The following is a 20,963-nucleotide window of genomic DNA, read 5'->3' as shown; positions in this document are numbered from 1 at the left end:
GTTTCCACAGGACTGCGTGGTGGTTGCTCTTCCTAAAACCGTTATGGATAGATGAATGTGCAGCAGGCAGATTGGTAAGGATGAGGTCAAGTATGTTTTTTCCCTCTTCTGGATTCCCTCAGCACCTGCTGCAGTCCCAGTTCAGCAGTATGTCCTTTAGGGCCCAACCGGCTTTATCTGTGGTACTGCTGCCTCGCCAGTCTTGGTAGATATTGAAATCCCCCAGACAAGTATACATTTTGTGCCCTTACCACCCTCTGTGCTCCCTGTAGGGTTTCCCCAATATGGAAAAATACTGATTCATCAGCTGAGAGACACTGATATATAGTAAACAACAGGAGATTTCCTGCCCGTGTTTAACCTGGATCTAAAAGACTTCTTGCAGTCCAGAGTTAATGTTGAGGACTCTGAGGGCAACTCCCTCCTGACTGTATGCCACTGTGCTGCCACCTCTGCCTTGCTGGTGGGCTAGGACATACCAGGAATGGTGATGGTGGTGACTGGGACATTGTCTGTAAAGTATGATTCTGTGAGTGTGACTGTCGGGCTATTGCTTGACTAGTCTGTGAGACAGCTGCCCCAATTTTGGAACTAGCCTCCATATGTTAGTAAGGACGACTTTGGAGGGTCAACGGAGCTGTTTCTGCCAATGTCTTTTCTGGTGCCTAAGTTGATGCCAGCTGATCTTCTGGTCACATTTCTTTGCGACGTTGTAGAGTTTCATACAACCGAGTGGCTTGTTGCGCCATTTCGGAGGGCAGTTGAGAGTCAACCACACTTCTCAGGAACTTCCAGGTAAGTATGACTGATTTCCTTCCCTGAACGACATCAGTGAACCGATTGTTTTTTCTGAGAATTGGCAATGATTTCTAGAATTTCTTATATTGAATTCAAATTCAACCATCTACTGTAGTAGGATTTGAACCCAGGTCCCTAGAAATTGGAGACAACAAGGTGTACACCTGGATGAACACAGGAGGCCAAGCAGCATCAGAGGAGTAGGAAGGGTGACGTTTTGGGTCTAGACCCTTCTTCAGAAAAGGGTCTAGGCCCGAAATGTCAGCCTTCCTGCTCCTCTGATGCTGTTTGACCTGCTGTGTTCATCCAGCTCTACACCTTGTTATCTTTGATTCTCTGGCATCTGCAGTTTCTACTATCCCTAGAACATAGAACATTACAGCACAGTACAGGCCCTTCGGCCCTCGATGTTGTGCCGACCTGTCATACCAATCTGAAGCCCATCTAACCTACACTATTCCATGTACGTCCATTTCCTTGTCCAATGACGACTTAAATGTACCTAAAGTTGGTGAATCTACTACCGTTGCAGGCAAAGCGTTCCATTCCCTTACTACTCTGAGTAAAGAAACTACCTCTGACATCTGTCCTTTATCTTTCACCCCTCAATTTAAAGCTGTGCCCCCTCGTGCTCGCCGTCACCATCCTAGGAAAAAGGCTCTCCCTATCCACCCTATCTAACCCTCTGATTATTTTATATGTTTCAATTAAGTCACCTCTCAACCACCTTCTCTCTAACGAAAACAGCCTCAAGTCCCTCAGCCTTTCCTCGTAAGACCTTCTGTCCATACCAGGCAGCATCCGAGTAAATCTCCTCTGCACCCTTTACAAAGCTTCCACATCCTTCTTATAATGCGGTGACCAGAACTGTACACAATATTCCAAGTGCGGCCGCACCAGAGTTTTGTACAGCTGTAGCATAACCTCTTGTTTCCGGAACTCGATCCCTCTATTAATAAAAGCTGAAACACTGTATGCCTTCTTAACAGCCCTGTCAACCTGGGTGGCAACTTTCAAGGATCTGTGTACATAGACACCAAGATCTCTCTACTCATCTACACTACTAAGAATCTTACCATTAGCCCTGTACTTTGCCTTCTGGTTACTCCTATCAAAGTGCATCACCTCACACTTGCCTGCATTAAACTCCATTTGCCACCTCTCAGCCCAGCTCTGCAGTTTATCTATGTCTCTCTGTAACCTACAACATCCTTTGTCACTATCTACAACTCCACTGACCTTAGTGTCATCTGCAAATTTACTAACCCATCCTTCTACACCCTCATCCAGGTCATTTATAAAAATGACAAACAGCAGTGGACCCAACACCGACCCTTGTGGTACACCACGAGTAACTGGTCTCCAGGATGAACATTTCCCATCAACTACCACCCTGTGTCTTCTTTCAGCAAGCCAATTTCCAATCCAAACTGCTATATCTCCCACAATTCCATTCCTCCACAGAGTTAACATGTCAGCACTCGGCTGTTTTGTGGAAGGGTCACGACCCGAAACATCAGCTCAATATTTCTGATCAAGTGACCCTTCCAGAAGGGTCTGACATGTTAACTCTGTTTCTCTCTACAGATGCTGTCAGACCTGCTGAGCTTTTCCAGCAATTTCTATTTTTGTCTCTGATTAACGGCATTTTGCAGTTCTTTTGCTTTTTATTATAAATGAAGGAGCTTTGCCCAAGAAAGGTCACTGAATGCAACAGGAACGGTTTTGCGCCTGCGAGGAACAGAGAGCTTGGATGGAGTTATTCATTGGAATACCTTAGAAAAACATCACCTGCCCCAATTTGAGTTTTTTTTTCCTAAAGGATAAATATTTATGCAATCCAAGCTGACAGTTATTTTTGATAATAATTCAGTTATTTGTTCATTTTAAAAAAGAACCTGCTTGACATTTTTTTACTACGGCACTTAATTCAATCTGAGTTCTACATAATTAACCATATTTATTACATCTGAATTTTGTTGTGACTACCAGTGAATTGGGACTCGAAAGGAGGTGGTGCAGCCATCCAACCTCAGTCTTAGCACCTTTTTAAGTGTATTTTATGGCTTGTTTTTATAGAAAATATTATTTTGCAGTATCGTCTAGGTGGTGGGTTACTGTGCCTCCTCCTTTCAGATTTAGCATAAATCACCTCGTGGCCATTTGGCTCACTGTTTTAACCGTGTTCCCCGGCTATAGTAAGTCTTACTTAATCTTGCTAATAGTGTGTTACTGCTTGTGACATTGCTGTTTGTGATATTGTTGTAGTTGGCTTGCTGCACAGTGACCTTGATGGTCTTATCTGCTGACTAGCTCAGCTGCATGTCAAACGTGGACTCTGTTCTAACTCAATACGTAACATTTTCAGTGTCGCTGACATATGACCTTGGAGTTTCAGCTTTAAATACCTTTAATAAGATAAAACCAAAAATTGAAGATGCTGGAAATCTGAAACAAAAATAGAAATTGCTGGAGAAACTCTAGGCCTGGCAACATCTGTGAAGAGAAAGCAGAGTCAATATTTCAGGTCCAGTGATCCTTCGTCAGCTGAAAGGTTGTTGGATTCGAAACATTGACTCTGCTTTCTCAAATGCTTTTAAGATTTTTTTATGATTGGATCCTATACTTAAACAGCTTCTCCTTTCAATAATTCAGGCAGGGATTTTAATTTTTTATTAGAATGTTAAGTTCTTTTTAGCTTTGCAACAGGTAGTTGTCTGTCTTTTTCTTGGTCACTTGGAAGGGTTTTACTTGACAGAGATGTCGTGTATCTTCGTCCTCTCATTAACCCTGTAGACAATCCTGTGTTCAGCGTGAAAGGTGTAGATCAGTGTGACAGTAAAGCAAGGTATGAGTTTTCTTTTGTCTTATCAGTTTTTGAGGGTTGTTTTAGCTGTTATTCTTTTTCCTAAGCCTTTGTTTCCTCGGATCATGTGGTGATAATGAGTTTGTACTGCTTAGTGAATTTACAGCTCAATCTGAGCTGAATAGGATGGCAGTGATGGCAATCTTGTCAGATACAGGATCCTAACTCGGGGACTTAGCACTAAAGTTCAATTTTAAAATTCCTAAAGAGACCAGGATGGCTCTTTCAGCCGATTATAAGTGTCTATTGAAATCATTTGTGCTGAGTTAAAGCCTCTGAATTTTCTTCAGACCCTTCCCTCATCATCCTGCCTCCCCTTCTGTCAGCTACTGAGTCTATTTCCAGCCCAATTCCTGCCCCTTGCCATCAATTTCCACTGCTTTGAAAGTTCTGAGCTGTGGCCTCCTGTCACTAGCTACATAATACCACACGCATGTTGTTCTGTTGAGATGTTGGTCAGGATTCCGGGTAGTTGATATAATTGGCAGAGGCTGTGTTACCCTCACCTTGAAGGCTTGGTGCTCTGTGAGAAAGTCATTGCTGTGATGTTTCAGTCCAGCTTTTTTTTAAATCGACCATATTCTATGAATGTTTGAAGACATTACAATGACTGTGGTTTTCCACTAGACTCCTAAACAATGGTATCCCTTCACAATCCTGAAGTTTTCAAAATTCAAACTTGTCATCAGCTAATCACTTCAAACTTGACTTAATATTTCATTATTAATAAAAACTGTAGATTGAGGTCACTTCAAAGGAAGCGCCTATTCAGCCAATCAAAATGACAGGAGGAAAACTATCTTCATGCAACAAGTGGTTCAAGTCTTAGTGTGGTGGAAAAGGGTTCAATCAAGTCATTAAAAAAGGAATTAGATTATTAGGAATGGGCATTAAATTGCAGAATTGAGTTGTCTGTTGAAAGAGCAAAATCTAAATCAGAAAAGGCAGAATGCAGGGTTACCAGCAAAGAGGTGTGGGGGTATGGCACTAAGTGAATAATTCATGAGGAGAACCTGGATAGACGTGATGACCCGAGCATTCCTCGATCCTTTCTTTTTAACAGTTCTATCTTAGTAAATACTTGAATTCTTATCCTACCCCTCTGCTTTTCTTCTTAGACCGCTGAGTACACAAACCAAATGTGATGAAACCCACAAGGTTTTTCGCCCAGAACCTTCCTTCACCAAGAATCTGATGGAAATTGGCACTCGTCGCATCTTTTCTGAAGAGCATGACATATTCAGACAAAGCATGAGAAGATTCTTTGAAGCAGAAGTGCTTCCATATCATACACAGTAAGCAACCTTGCGAAGTTTTGATAAATTATTACAAATGATACAATAAGGTTAATTGTAATTTCCTAGCTGCTATTCTTACCTACTGCAGATGTGCCAAATTATGACATGTACTGGATTTTCAAATGATTTGAGGTAGTACTTTTTCAAACACAAACTATTATGGATTGACTGATGGTTCATAAAGTCGTTAGTGACTTGAGCTTATCCAATTTAAATTCAAACAACTAATAAAATGCTAGCCTGTGAATAATGAAACCAAGGGAATTTTGCAAAACCCGATCTGCTTCATGAAGGCCATTCAGGGGAGGAAATCTATTGTCTTACTCTGGCCTACAGTGACTCCAGATCCATAATAATGTAGATGACTGTTAACTGCCATCTGAAATAACCAAGCAAGCTACCCACTTGTACTAAACCATCACAGATTGAAAGAATCAGACGAAGATGAAATGGACCTAGGCATCAGGAGAAACATAGCTCACACACCCTGCCTAGTCATTTCAGCAAAGTTCTGTTTACTAACATCAAAGTTGGGAAGACTGTCCCACCAGTTAATCATCTTGGGAAGGGTCACTGGACCCAAAACGTTAACTCTGACTTTTTTTCCTTTGCAGATGCTGTCAGACCTCCTGACCTTTTCCAGCAACTTCTGTTCTGGCATCATCTATCTTCTTGTGTAACACAAATACCATGCTCATTGGGATAGACTCAACATATCTAGTAGTCCACGTCTATAAAGAGCTGTGGACCATCTGGAATGTTCAAATTGTGGCATACAATTTTAATCTAATTCAGGCCGAGGCCTCCCTCACTACCAGTACCATCAAATTAAGAATCAAACCCTGGTTCAGGGAGGCATACTGGAGAGTTTGCCAGGATCTGTAGTAGGCATACAAAAAAAAGCACTATCAAGAGTGATGGATCTCACTCCAAATGCTTAATGAGTGCAACTCCAGAACCTAAGCTCAACACCATCCAAGTCAGACAGGCTGCTTGATTCTTCTAAATTCCAACATTATCAACTCTCATCTTTCAATGAATATAAGCCTAACCCATTCACTAAGGTAAATTCATTCCTGAGATGAAGAATTAAATTAATCTTTTTCTGAACTTTTTAAACCAACTATATGTTTTCAAATAAGGAGACCAAAACTAAACAGTCATCCGTAGGTGATAAAAAGTAACAAGGTGTAGAGCTGGATGAACACAGCAAGCCAGGAAGGCTGATGTTTTGGGCTTAGACCCTTCTTCAGGAATGGGGGAGGGGAAGGGGGTTCTGGATTAAATAGGGAGAGAGGGGGAGGTGGATAGAAGATGGATAGAGGAGAATATAGGTCAGAGAGGCAGGGATGATGCCAGTAAAGGTGAGTATAGGTGGGGAGTTAGGAAGGAAATAGGTCAATCCAGGGAGGATGGACATGTCAAGGCGGCAGGATGAGGTTAGTAGGTAGGAGGTGGAGGTGGGGCTTGAGGTGGGAGGAGGGGATAGGTGAGAGGGAGGACTGGTTAGGGAGGTGGGAACAAGCTGGGCTGGCTTTGGGATGTAGAAGGTGGAGGGGAGATTTTGATGCTTGTGAAGTCCACATTGATATCATTGGGCTGCAGGGTTCCCAAGAGGAATATGAGGTGCTGTTGCTGCAACCTTTGGGTGGCATCATTGTGGCACTGCAGGAGGCCCAGGTTGGACATGTTGTCTGAGGAATGGGAGGGGGAGTTGAAATGGTTTGCAACTGGGAGCTGCAGATGTTGAGTTGGGGTTGGAGCAGAGGGCTGCACGTTCTGTGGGTGAGAGGTGTGGAGAGGTTGAGGCAATTGATGTCACGCCGTGCTCTCCCTCCACTCCAATCCCGACCTCCCCGTAAAACCTGCGGACAGGGGAGACACCGTTGTAGTATGGTGCACTGACCTCTACATTGCTGAGGCAAGGCACCAACTCTCCGACACCGCCACCTACCGCTCCCTTGATCCTGACCCTGACCCTGACCACGAAACCATCATTTCCCAGACCATCCACAACCTCATTACCTCAGGTGACCTCCTACCCACAGCCTCCACCCTCATTGTTCACCAACCCCGCACTGCCCGCTTCTATCTCCTTCCCAAAATTCACAAACCTGATTGCCCTGGTTGACCCATTGTCTCTGCCCGCTCCTGCTCCACTGAACTGTTTCAATGCATAATAAACAAACGAGAGGCAAAAGTAGACATTGGGCCGCTCCAAATTGATGCTGGAAAGCTAGTGATGGGAGATAAGGAAATAGCTTAATAAGTACTTTGTGTCAGTCTTCATAATGAAAGACATGAGTGGTAACCCAACAATTAAGGAGAGTCGGGGGCAGAGTTGAGTATGGTAGGCATTACAAAAGAGAAAGTGTTAGAAAAGCTAAAAGTCTAAAAATTGATAAATCTCCTGGCCCCGATGGGCTACATTCTAGAGTTCTGAGGGACGTGGCTGAGGAAATAGGAGGCTTTGGTTGTGATCTTTCAAAAGTCACTGGAGTCTGGGAAAGTCACAGATGATTGGAAAATTGCTGTTGTAACCCCCTTGGTTAAGGAAGGATCAAGACAAAAGATGGAAAATTATGGGCTGATTAGCCTAACCTAGGGGGCATGGGTAAAATTCTAGAATCCATTGTTAAGGATGAGATTTCTAAGTTCTTGGAAGTGCAGGGTCAGGTTAGAACAAGTCAGCATGGATTTAGTAAGGGGAGGTCTTGCAGACAAACCTGTTAGAATTCTTTGAAGAGGTGACAAGTAGGTTAGACCAGGGAAACCCAGTGGATGTTATCTATGGCCACCCAAGTGGACAGGGTTGTTAAGAAAGCATATGGTGTTTTGGCTTTCATTAACAGGGGGATTGAGTTTAAGAGTCGTGAGATCTTGTTGCAGCTCTATAAAACTTTGGTTAGACCGCACTTGGAATACTGCGTCCAGTTCTGGGCGCCCTATTATAGGAAAGATGTGGATGCTTTGGAGAGGGTTCAGAGGAGGTTTACCAGGATGCTGCCTGGACTGGAGGGCTTATCTTATGAAGAGAGGTTGACTGAGCTCGGTCTCTTTTCATTGGAGAAAAGGAGGAGGAGAGGGGACCTAATTGAGGTATACAAGATAATGAGAGGCATAGATAGAGTCGATAGCCAGAGACTATTTCCCAGGGCAGAAAAGGCTAGCACGAGGGGTCATAGTTTTAAGCTGGTTGGTGGAAAGTATAGAGGGGATGTCAGAGGCAGGTTCTTTACGCAGAGAGTTGTGAGAGCATGGAATGCGTTGCCAGCAGCAGTTGTGGAAGCAAGGTCATTGGGGTCATTTAAGAGACTGCTGGACATGCATATGGTCACAGAAATTTGAGGGTGCATCCATGAGGATCAATGGTCGGCACAACATTGTGGGCTGAAGGGCCTGTTCTGTGCTGTACTGTTCTATGTTCTATGTTCTATGTTCTATGTTCTATCCAGACTTCCAAAAGGCCTTTGATAAGGTGCCTCACGGGAGGCTGCTGAGTAAGATGAGGGCCCATGGTGTTTGAGGTGAGCTACTGGCTTGGATTGAGGATTGGCTGTCTGACAGAATGCAGAGACTTGGGATAAAAGGCACTTTTTCGGAATCGCAACCGGTGACAAGTGGTGTCCTGCAGGGTTCAATTTTGGGGCCACAGCTGTTCACTTTATATATTAATGATCTGGATGAAGGGACTGGGGGCATTCTGGCGAAGTTTGCGGCTGATATGAAGATAGGTGGACAGACAGGTAGTACTGAGGAGGTGGGGAGGCTGCAGAAAGATTTAGACGGTTTAGGAGAGTGGCCCAGGAAATGCAGATGAAATTCAACATGAGCAAATGCGAGGTTTTGCACTTTGGAAAGAAGAATACAGGCATGGACTACTTTCTAAACTGAGAGAAAATTCGGAAAGCAGAAGTACAAAGGGATCTGGGAGTGTTGGTCCAGGATTCTCTCAAGGTTAACTTGTAGGTAGAGACTGTGATCAAGAAAGCGAATGTAATGTTGTTGTTTATCTCAAGAGGGTTGGAATATAAAAGCAGTGATGTGCTTCTGAGACTTTATGAAGCTCTGGTTAGGCCCCAATTAGAATACTGTGTCCAATTTTGGGCCCTACACCTCAGGAAGGACATACTGGCGCTGGAGCATGTCCAGCAGAGATTCACATGGATGATCCCTGGAATGGTGGGTTTAAAGTATGATGAATGGCTGAGGATCCTGGGATTGTATTCATTAGAGTTTAGAAGGTTGAGGGGAGATCTAATAGAAACTTACAAGATAATGTATGGCTTAGAAAGGGTGGACACTGGGAAGGTGTTTCCGTTAGGCGGGGAGACTAGGACCCGTGGACACGGCCTTAGAATTAGAGGGGGTAAATTTAAAATGGAAATGAGGAGACATTTGTTCAGCCAGAGTGGTGGGCCTGTGGAATTCATTGCTATGGAGCGCAGTGGAGGCCAGGACGTTAAATGTCTTCAAGGCAGAGATTGATAAATTCTTGATCTCGCAAGGAATTAAGGGCTACGGGGAGAGTGCAGGGAAATGGAGTTGAAATGCCCACCAGCCATGATTAACTGGCAGAGTGGACTTGATGGGGTGAATGGCCAACTCCTATGTCTTATGGTCTTAATTATCTGGACTCCATTTTCTCCCCCTTTGGCCCAGGAACTCCCTACCCATGCCCCGACGTCCTCCAAAATGTCCAATTCCCTGGTCCCCGACACCTCATCTTTACCATGGACGTCCAGTCCCTACGTACCTGCATTCCCCATGCAGATGGCCTAGAGGCCCTCCGCTTCTTTCTGTCTTGCAGGCCCAACCAGTCCCCCTCCATTGACACCCTCATTTGCTTAGCCAAACTCATCCTCACCCTCAACAACTTCTCTTTCAATTCTTCCCACTCCCTAAAGACAAAGGGGGTGGCCATGGGTACTCACATGGGCCCAAGTTATGCCTGCCTCTTTGTAGGTTACGTGGAACAGTCCCTCTACTGTACCTACATTGGGTCTATACCCCACCTCTTCCTGTGTTACATTGATGACTGTATTGGCACTGCTTTGTGCTCCCACTAGGAGCTCGAACAGTTCATCTATTTCACCAACACTTTCCACCCCAACCTTCAGTTCACCTGGACCATCTCTGATATCTCGCTTTCCTTCCTGGACCTTTGTTTCCACCTCTGGCAACCACCTGGAAAGCAACACCCCTTTCAAGCCCAGCGACTCCCGCAGCTACCGAGAGTACACCACCTCCCACCCACCTTCCTGCAAAAATGCCATCCCCTATTCCCAGTTCTTTTCCTCCACTGCATCTGCTCCCAGGATGAGGCATTCCACTCCTGTACATCTCAGATGTCCTCGTTTTTCAAGGACCGCAACTTCTCCCCGGCTCAGTGGTCGAGAATGCCCTCGACCATGTCTCCTGTACTTCCCGCAGCTCATCCCTCACACCCACTCCCCACAATAACAACTAAAACAGAATCCCCCTCATCCTCACATACCACCCCACCAACCTCTGGATCCAACGCATCATCGTCCGACCTCACCACCAAAGGCATTTTTCCCTCTCCACCCTTATCTGCTTTCCAGAGGAATCACTCTGTCCGGCACCGTCTTGTCCACCCCACACTCCCTTCCAGCCCCATCATGCCCAGCACTTTTCCCTGCAACCACAGGAAGTGCTACACCTCCCCCCTCACCCTGATCCCAGGCCCCAAGAAGACTTTCCACATGTTCACCTGCATGTCTGCTAATATAGTATACTGTATCCACTGTTCCCATTGTGGCATCCTCAACATCCGGGAAACCCAGCAGAGGTTTGGGGACTGCTTTGCAGAACACCTACGCTTGGTTTGCACTAAACAACTGATCTCCCTGCCGCGAACCATTTCAACTCCCCCTCCCATTCCTCAGATGACATGTCCATCCTAGGCCTCCTGCAGTGCCACAGTGATGCCACTCGAAGATTGCAGCAACAGCACCTGATATTTCGTTTGGGAACCTTGCAGCCCAATGGTATTAATGTGGACTTCACAAGCTTCAAAATCTCCCCTCTCTCTACTACATCCCAAAACCAGCCCAGCTTGTTCCTGCCTCCTAACCTGTCCTTCCTTTATCTCTAGTCCCACCCGCATCTCCTTGACCGCCCCCTTGACCTTCCGTCCTCCCTGGACTGACCTATCTCCTCCCTAACTCCCCACCTACACTACCTTTACTGGCTCCATCCACACCTCTCTGACGTGTCTGTCTCCTCTCCAACTATCTTGTCCTCTGTCCATCTTCTATTCGCCTCCTTCTCTCTCCCTATTTATTTCAGAAACCCCTTCCCCTCCTCCATTTCTCAAGAAGGGTCTAGGCCTGCAACGTCAGCCTTCCCCTTCCTCCGATGCTGCATGGCCTGTGTTCATCCAGCTCTATACATTGTTATCTCAGAGTCTCCAGCATCTGCAGTTCCTATAATCTCTGTAGGTGATATGATTGGAATAGATCTTGAGGGTCTAATAAGGTGAATACCTAGAGGATTTTTACACTTGTAGGGGTGACTAAAATTTGGGGATACATTTTAAAAATAAGATGTCACTAAATTAAGACGTGTGTTTTTTTTCTGACATGGCTTATTAGAATGTGGAATTCCCTTGCTCAGAGGTAAGTGAGATGTGTCTTTAAATTTATTCAAGCCTAGTTGTGAAGAATTTTGATAGATGAGAGAGATTTAATGGGGGTGTATGTGGGAATCTGGAGCTGAGACCACAACCAAATTAGCCATGATCTAGAATGGTGGACCTGGCTCGAGGGGCTGAAGAGCCTACAAACTTTGAAAGATTATAATTGATGAATCTATTAATTCTGCTTGTACTACTTACGACCATAGGATGCCAGCCATCTGGGTGGAATGGTGGCTTAGTGGTTAGCACTGCAGCCTCACAGTGCCAGTGACCCGGATTCGATTCCAGCCTTGGGTCACTGTCCTTGTGTGTTTGCACGTTCTCCGTGTATTTCTGTGGGTTTTCGCCTGGTGCTTTGATTTCCTCCCGAAACCTAAAGATGCGCAATTAGGTGGATTGGCCATGCCAAAACGCCTGAGTGCCTATGGATGTGCAGGCTAGGTGGATTAGCCTTTGTGACTTCTGGCTTATTGGGTTGGGGGGTGCTGGGTCTGGATGGGATGCTCTTCAGCGGGTTAGTGCAGACTTGATGGGCTCAATGGCCTCCACACTGAAGGAATTCTATGATCTGATCCTGGGATCTTGATCGTGTATTGTACATGGGCTCTTCTCTGGTGTGATGGTAATTGTTTCAAATTCATCCCATCCTATCATCTCTTGATTTTAAACCATCTTTCCTACTTTTCTAAGTATTCTACCATGAACATACACATATACTTAATCAAAGCCTCTGCTATTTTAGTCATGAGTTCAAAGTGAGAGGAGGAAAGTTTAGGGGAGATATGCCTGGAAAGTTTTTTACACAGAAGTTGGTGGGTGCCTGGAACACGTTGCCAGCGGAGGTGGTAGACCCAGACACGTTAGCGTCTTTTAAGATATATTTGGACAGGTACATGGATGGGCAGGGAGCAAATGGACACAGACCCTTAGAAAATAGATGACAGGCTAGACAGAGGATCTTGATCGGCGCAGGCTTGGAGGGCCGAAGGGCCTGTTCCTGTGCTGTAATTTTCATTGTTCTTTGTTCTTTGTAGATGAAGGCATTAAAAGTAATATTAGCAAATTTGCTGATGACACAAAGCTGGATGACAGGGTGAAATATGAAGATGTTATGAGAATACAGGGTGACTTGGACAGGCTAGGTGAGTTGACGGATGCATGGCAGATGCAGTTTAATGTGGATAAATGTGTGGTTATCCACTTTGGTGGCAAGAATAGGAAGGCAGATTACCTAACTTGACTCCATTTAGATAGTAAAGGGGAAGATCTGGGTGTTCTTGTACAATAGTCAATGAAAGCAGGTACACAGGCAGTGAAGAAAGCTAATGGCATGCTGGCCTTCATAACCAGATGAATTGAGTATAGGAGCAAAGAGGTCCTTCTGCAGCTGTACAGGGCCCTGGTGAGACCGCACCTGGAGTATTGTGTGCAGTTTTGGTCTCTAGATTTGAGGAAGGACATTCTGGCTATTGAGGGAGTGCAGCGTAGGTTCATGAGGTCAATTCCCGGTATGGCAGGACTGTCGTATGTTGAAAGATTGGAGCGACTGGGCTTGTATACACTTGAGTTTAGAAGGATGAGAGGGAATCTGATTGAGATGTATAAGATAATTTAAAGGATTGGACACTCTCTGGAGGCAGGAAACATGTTTACATTGATGGATGAGTCCAGAACCAGAGGACACAGTTTTAAAAATAAGGGGTAGGCCATTTAGAACAGAGTTGAGGAGAAACTTCTTCACCCAGAGAGTGGTGGATACATGGAATGCTCTGCCCCAGGAGGCAGTGGGAGGCCAAGTCTCTGGATAGTTTCAAGAAAGAGATAGATAGAGCTCTTAAAGAGAGTGGAATCAAGGGTTATGGGGATAAGGCAGGAACAGGATACTGATTGTGGATGATCAGCCATGATGATAATGAATGGTGGTGCTGGCTTGAAGGGCTGAATGGCCTACTCCAGCACCTATTGTCTGTTGTCAATTGGCATGCTTTCCGTCATTGGACGGGGTATTGATTAGAAGAGTTGGCAGGTCATGTTACAGTTGTATAAGACTTTGGGTGGGTCACATTTAGAGTACTGTGTACAGTTCTGGTCGCCACATTACAAAAGGATGTGGATGCTTTGGAGAGGGTGCAGAGGAGGTTCACCAGGATGTTACTTGGTATGGACGGTGTTAACTATGAAGAAAGGTTGAGTAAATTAGAATTATTTTCATTAGAAAGACAGAGATTGAGGGAGGACCTGATTGAAATCTACAAAATCATGATGGGTATAGACAGGGTGGATAGCAAGAAGCTTTTTCCCCCCAGAGTGGGGGACTCAATTACTAGGGTTCATGAGTTCAAAGTGAGAGGAGGAAAGTTTAAGGGAGATATGCGTGGAAAGCTCTTACACAGAGGGTGGTGGGTGCCTGGAACGCTTTGCCAGTGGACGTGGTAGTGTCTTTTAAGATGTATCTGTACAGGTACAGGGGGCAAAGGGATACAGACCCTTTAGAGAATAGATGATAGGCTTAGACAGAGGATCTCGATTGGCGCAGGCTTGGAGGGCTGAAAGACCTGTTCCTGTGCTGTAATTTGCTTTGTTGTTTTGTTCTCTACAGATCCTGCCCAGACATGCTGAGTTTTTCCAGCAGTGTATATTTTTGTTGTCAAAGAATTGCTTGCCTGGTTTCAGAATTACTTGTCTCCATCTAGTGGTTAAGTTTGTCAGGTAGTGCTGAAGACGTCCCAGAACTCCACTGCAGCTGAGATGAGAATGGGAAAGAAGAGCAGCAAAAGTCCCTAGAGGTGGCAACAGACAATGGGGACTTGTGCTGTAAGAACAGAGGGTAGGAACAGCAGCTGATGGAATGAAGCAAGTCAGAAAGGAGGCTATAAGTGGAAGCTTTAGGAGAATGTCATGGGATGTCTTTGGCAAATGTCATAGTGAATTGCACAACTTTAAGTGGATATATTCCTATTTAATTAACGAAGTTAAAGTAAAACATCTATAACAGTGTCAACCTTACATGAATAGGAAGGATTAGGAGGGATATGGCTAGGAGCAGGTAAGTATGACTAGTTAGTTTGGGATTGTGTTGGCACAGGTTGCATAGACTGGTTGGACCGAAGGGTTTGCTCCATGCTGTATGAGTCCATGACTCCATAACTACTCATGTAACTAGACCATGTAACAGTTATCTGAGCTGATTTCCCCCCCCGCCACCCCTCCTTTTCAAAACATGCAATTTCACCTTTGTTAAAGATTATGTTTTAAAAGAAACCGTTTTGACACTGAGATATTGTATTTTAGGCCTGCTTATTAACTCACCCTCCAGCTCACTATATTCACTAAAGCCACATTCCCATTCATTCATAACCTTTTATTAACTCACTGTTTATTATAATGCGTTTTCATTCATTCATCCATCCATCGTGGTGTTTGTAGCCCAGTTTACTGTTGCCAAATAGACTAAATTACAGCATTCCTTCCAAACCCATTTACTACTGCTTCACACCTTCAACCCTTGTCAGACCTATCTACATCAAAATCTCCCTCTGAATAAATATCAAACACTACTGGCCTATTCAGAAACAATACCCTCACTGCCATGGTGTCTCCATGACTCACCCAAAACTATGAAAAAATAATATTATTCATAAGTCTCTTGGCAACCATCTCTCGGGACTTGAATAGGTTGTGGAATATCAAATCAGCTTCCTCCACTAGCATGTACTGTTAAAATACATATTAAATGGGCTCCTGTCCCCTATAGGAAAGTTGCTATCAAAACAGTGCTTCTGTGAAATTGCATGAATGAATGAAACGCTGGCAAATAGTAAACAACCTCATGACCCTGCAGCAGTATTCATTTTAATATCCTTTTTATACTTTTATTTAGTGTATGTAAAATTGCTAACTTATTTAGATCATATAAGTCTAGATTTAACTAACATTTATTAACCTTAAAAGATAAAAGGACTAACACTTCTTAACAATGCAAGCAGCCCAGACAGACACACTAATCCATGTCGCAGCCAGCATTTAGCAAATGTTTAAATAATATCCTGCTTCCACAGGACAGATGTCACACACATTTCTGTGTACAACAGATAAAACTGTGTAACACCATAGTGGTGGAATTTTAATATATGTAAGAACTGAACTTTGGGATTTCATTGCTGCCTCAAACTGTGCTACTGCTGATGTTCAATAAAAAGGTCATTTTTGCCGCTCACTGATTTCAGTTGTTATTTGAAAATGATCCCATAACACCTAGCACGTGTTAGATTTTCTGCACACACACGATGCAGAGCTCGGCTTCTGTCTGCACCCGCTGTCACACCTTGCTCAGGGCACAGCACTTGTGGTGCAGTGGTAGGGAACCTACCTCTGGGCCAGGAGACCGGAGTTCAAGTCCCAAGTGCTCCAGAGGTGTGTAATAACATCTCTGAACCAGGTTGTTAGTAAAATATTCAACTCAGCCTCCACTATGAATGCCCTCAAGCCTTTACCTTGATTTGTAGGTGATAAGCCCCTACTCCAAGGATTTGCGATGAGATACGAATGGATGATTTCGTTATTAACATTTTGTTATGGAAACCAGTACACCTGGGGATGGTAAAACTGTCTTTCACTGTAGTTATTCACATGAGGTTAGCTAGCAAGTTTTAATTGGCAACTTGATCCTTACATATGCCTCTTTTTGTATTTCTAGGGACATTTCTGTGTATGAATTGCTTCAGTCCCAATCCCAATGAAACATATGTCAGTGATAAAATGTATAACCCAAAGAAAATTAGTTATTATAATCCTACATTTGAAGTAATTGTTCATAAAATTTATGCAAATAATCAATGGAGAGGGAATGAAGATTGGTGAAAGAATATTTCCATGTCGTTCCACTTTTAGATGTATGTGTTCAACATTGTTATGATGAATAATTTCTATAGATTTGAGAGTATTATTGCAGTGGAGTGTAGTTTTCCTAGTACATTTAAAGATCCACACTTGTTTGTGGACTAAAAACTTAATCGTGGATACCATTGCTACAAGATTACAAGCCATAAAAGTCTTTCTGCTACAAAAAAGGATCAGTTTAGGCTGGATTTATGGAAATTACAAGGAACTGAATAGTAATGGATTTTTATGGTTTATGGTTTTTAAAACACAAACCATAAGGAGGGGGATTAATGCAGACAGACAACATTTCAGCAACAGCTGAGCAGGACAACTAAGAAATGCATACAAAGGAAAGTTATTCGAACGCGCTGCCAGGGATAGTGGTGGAGTTGGATATGATAGGAATGTTTAAAGGCTTTTAGGTACGCACATGAATAAGCAAGGAAAAGAGGGATAGGAATTGTGGGTAGGCAGAAGAGAGATTAGTTCAATTCGTTGTCATGTTTGGCACAGCACTGTGGGCCGAAATGTCTTTTCCTGTGCTGTACTGTTCGATGTTCTACCACTGATGTTGGAAATCTGAAATGAGAACAATAAACTGACAGAACAACTCAACGGGTTGATAGCATCTGTTGAACAAGAAACTAGAACTAACTTCTTCAGCCTTTCATATGTTGTTTTTAATTTTGATCACAAACACTAAAGTCAAAACTTTAACACTAAAAGTTCTTAGACATTTCTTCCAAGCAGTCGTATGTCTTAGAAGAGAAAAATGTGTGTACCAGGCACCCCAAATGACCTATTTAGGCTACAGAGTTGATAAGATTTGGTTCTACCCATTGGAAGATAAAGTGAGAGTGATCAAAGGTGTCCTGGCTCCTATGTCCATGCCAGAGCTTAGGTTCTTACTTTGGCAGGTGACTGAAAAGTTTATGTATAACCTGGCCTTCCTCCTGGTACCTTTGCATCAACCCTTAAAGTGTCAGCCTTGAAAATGTCATGTAACCAAGCCATAGCTTTCAGGGAAATCAAGAAGCAGCTATCATCTGCTAAGCTGTTGGTACACTGACCCCAAACAAGATCTGGTATTGATATGCGATGCCTCCCTGTGTAATGGCATTGTGGTAGTGGTAGCTCACAGATGGCCCAATAGAGAGGAATGACCACGAGCATATGCATCCAGGACGTTGGATAGTGCTAAGTGTAAATATGCTTGGATGCAGAAGGAAGGTTTGACAGATATATTTGGAAGCAGGAAGTTCTATCAATACCTTAACCGACATATAAATTTATAATGATAACACACCACAAACACCTACTAGATCTACTTACAGGACAAGGTAGTGCTGCCCATTGCTTCAAGCCGAATTCATAGAACATAGAACATTACAGCACAGTACAGGCCCTTTAGCCCTCGATGTTGTCACGACCTGTCATACCGATCTCAAGCCCATCTAACCTACACTCTTCCATGTGCGTCCATATGCATATCCAATGACAACTTAAATGTACCTAAAGTTGGCAAATCTACTACCGTTGCAGGCAAAGCGTTCCATTCCCTTACTACTCTGAGTAAAGAAACTACCTCTGACATCTGTCCTATATCTTTCGCCCCTCAATTTAAAGCTATGCCCCCTCGTGCTTGCCGTCACCATCCTCGGAAAAAGGCTCTCCCTATCCACCCTATCTAACCCTCTGATTATTTTATATGTCTCAATTAAGTCACCTCTCAACCTTCTTCTCTCTAACGAAAACAGCCTCAAGTCCCTCAGCCTTTCCTCGTAAGACCTTCCCTCCATACCAGGCAACATCCTAGTAAATCTCCTCTGCACCCTTTACAAAGCTTCCACATCCTCCTTATAATGCAGTGACCAGAACTGTACGCAATACTCCAAGTGCGGCCGCACCAGAGTTTTGTACAGCTGTAGCATAACCTCTTGGTTCCGGAACTCGATCCCCCTATTAATAAGAGCTGAAACACTGTATGCCTTCTCAACAGCCCTGTCACCCTGGGTGGCAACTTTCAAGGATCTGTGCACATAGACACCGAGATCTCTCTGCTCATCTACACTACTAAGAATCTTACCATTAGCCCAGTACTTTGCATTCCGGTTACTCCTATCAAAGTGCATCACCTCACACTTGTCCGCATTAAACTCCATTTGCCACCTCTCAGCCCAGCTCTGCAGCTTATCTATGTCTCTCTGTAACCTACAACATCCTTTGTCACTATCCACAACTCCACCGACCTTGGTGTCGTCTGCAAATTTACTAACCCATCCTTCTACGCCCTCATCCAGGTCATTTATAAAAATGACGAACAGCAGTGGACCCAATACCAACCCTTGCGGTACACCACTAGTAACTGGTCTCCAGGATGAACATTTCCCATCAACCACCACCCTCTGTCTTCTTTCAGCAAGCCAGTTTCTGATCCAAACTGCGATATCACCCACAATCCCATTCGTCCGCATTTTGTACAATAGCTTACTGTGGAGAACCTTATCGAATGCTTTGCTGAAATCCATATACACCACATCAACCGGTTTACTCTCATCTACCTGTTTGGTCACCTTCTCAAAGAACTCAATAAGGTTTGTGAGGCACTACCTACCCTCCACAAAACCGTGCTGACTACCCCTAATCAAATTATTCTTTTCTAGATGATTTATAAATCCTATCCCTTATAACCTTTTCCAACACTTTACCAACAACTGAAGTAAGGCTCACTGGTCTATAATTACCAGGGTTGTCTCTACTCCCCTTCTTGAACAGGGGAACCACATTTGCTATCCTCCAGTAGTCTGGCACTATTCCTGTAGACAATGACGAGTTAAAGATCAATGCCAAAGGCTCGGCAATCTCCTCCCTGGCTTCCCAGAGGATCCTAGGATAAATCCCATCCGGACCAGCGGTCTTATCTATGTTCACCCTCTGTAGGATTTCTAATACCTCTTCCTTGTGAACCTCAATCCCACCTAGTCTAGTAGCCTGTATCTCAGTATTCTCCTTGACAACATTGTCGTTTTCTAGAGTGAATACTGTCAAAAAATATTCCTTTAGTGCTTCCCCTATCTCCTCTGACTCCACACACAACTTACCACTACTATCCTTGATTGGGCCTAATCTTACTTTCGTCATTATTTTATTCCTTAAATGCCTATAGAAAGCCTTAGGATTTACCCTGACTCTATCCACCAACTTCTCATGTTTCCTCCTGGGAGGCAACGCACCAACCATGAGTCTCTCCCGTCCCCACAGAACCTCCTATCTGTCCCCCTAACTATGGAGTCCCCAATGACTACTGCTCTGCTCCTCTTGCCCCTTCCCTTCTGAACAGCAGGGACAGACTCTGTGCCAGAGACCTGTGCCCCAATGCTTTCCCCTGTCGTCCCCCCAACAGCATCCAAAACGGTATACTTATCATTGACGGGAATGGCCACAGGATCCCTGCACTGCCTGCCGGTTCTCTTTCCATCCCCTGACCAGAACCCATCTGCCTTTTTCTTGTACCTGAGGAGTGACTACCTCCCTGTAACTCCCCTCAATAATCCCCTCTGCCTCCCGAATGATCCGAAGTTCATCCAGCTCCAGTTCCAGTTCCCTCATGCGGTTTTCGAGGAGCTGGAGCACTTCCCGCATATGTAGTCAGCAGGGACACTAGTGGTGACCCTTACCTCCCACATTCTGCAGGAGGAACATTCAACTGCCCTGACCTCCATTCCCATTATTCTAAATTCCCAAAGAGACTGTTGTAAAATAAAGGAAAAAAAATGAACTAGTTACCTTACCAATGCGCGACCATACAAATATATTACCTCACTTACTCAGCAGTCCCGTGTCCACTCCTGCTCAGCGTATGCTCCGCCTATTTACAAGGTAAGTTTTTAAAGCAGTGACTCACCAGCTTCCCGACAGGCCCCTGGTCCAAGCTCCTGCTCGTGCTGCTGCTGCAACCAAAATTGGGCTGCTTGTTTCTTATAATATGTTAGAGATACCTCCAGTATATCATTCATTTTTCTGTTGTAAGTTTTTATAACAAATGGCTGGATGTGTGATGTGGTAATCGTTGTAGCTGTAACAGATCATAAGGCACATTCCAAAGCCCATGGGTTAAGTCTGTTTCTTGTGGATAATGGCATGAATGGATTCATCAAAGGAAAGAAATTGGAGAAGATTGGTTTGAAAGCACAGGTTTGCCTGACTTGACATTTTAAACGTTTCTTTGATTGCATTGGGTTTATCCAATGTTTCGTTCAATGTAATTGAAATAAATAAAATCTTTACTCGTGTTCTGGATGTCAGAATGGGGGTGAAGTCTCCAATCAGCACAGAGAGGGGGAATAAGAACATAGGAACAGCAATTCAGCCAATCAAACCTGCTTGCCTATTCAATATAACTATGGCTGATGAAGCACTTCAACATATTTTACCTACATTAACTTTTATGCCATTGATA

At 44.0% G+C, this 20,963-nt stretch overlaps 1 protein-coding gene across 1 annotated transcript in view; it reads left to right on the top strand.

Moving 5' to 3' along the window:
- Positions 1-20,963, top strand: part of acadl (acyl-CoA dehydrogenase long chain) — an 85,977-nt gene that overhangs the window by 14,172 nt on the left and 50,842 nt on the right. Inside the window, exons 3-7 of the mRNA XM_059647641.1 lie at positions 717-795; positions 3,595-3,646; positions 4,783-4,959; positions 20,361-20,383; positions 20,535-20,698. Coding sequence (XP_059503624.1) covers positions 717-795; positions 3,595-3,646; positions 4,783-4,959; positions 20,361-20,383; positions 20,535-20,698 — 495 coding nt within the window. The remainder of the gene's footprint in view (positions 1-716; positions 796-3,594; positions 3,647-4,782; positions 4,960-20,360; positions 20,384-20,534; positions 20,699-20,963) is intronic.

The sequence above is a fragment of the Stegostoma tigrinum genome, chromosome 7 (genome assembly GCF_030684315.1).
Source record: "Stegostoma tigrinum isolate sSteTig4 chromosome 7, sSteTig4.hap1, whole genome shotgun sequence".
In the NCBI taxonomy this organism is placed as follows: domain Eukaryota; kingdom Metazoa; phylum Chordata; class Chondrichthyes; order Orectolobiformes; family Stegostomatidae; genus Stegostoma; species Stegostoma tigrinum.
The sequence above is the reverse complement of the archived record's forward strand: the minus strand, read 5'-3'. Positions and strand labels throughout refer to the sequence as shown.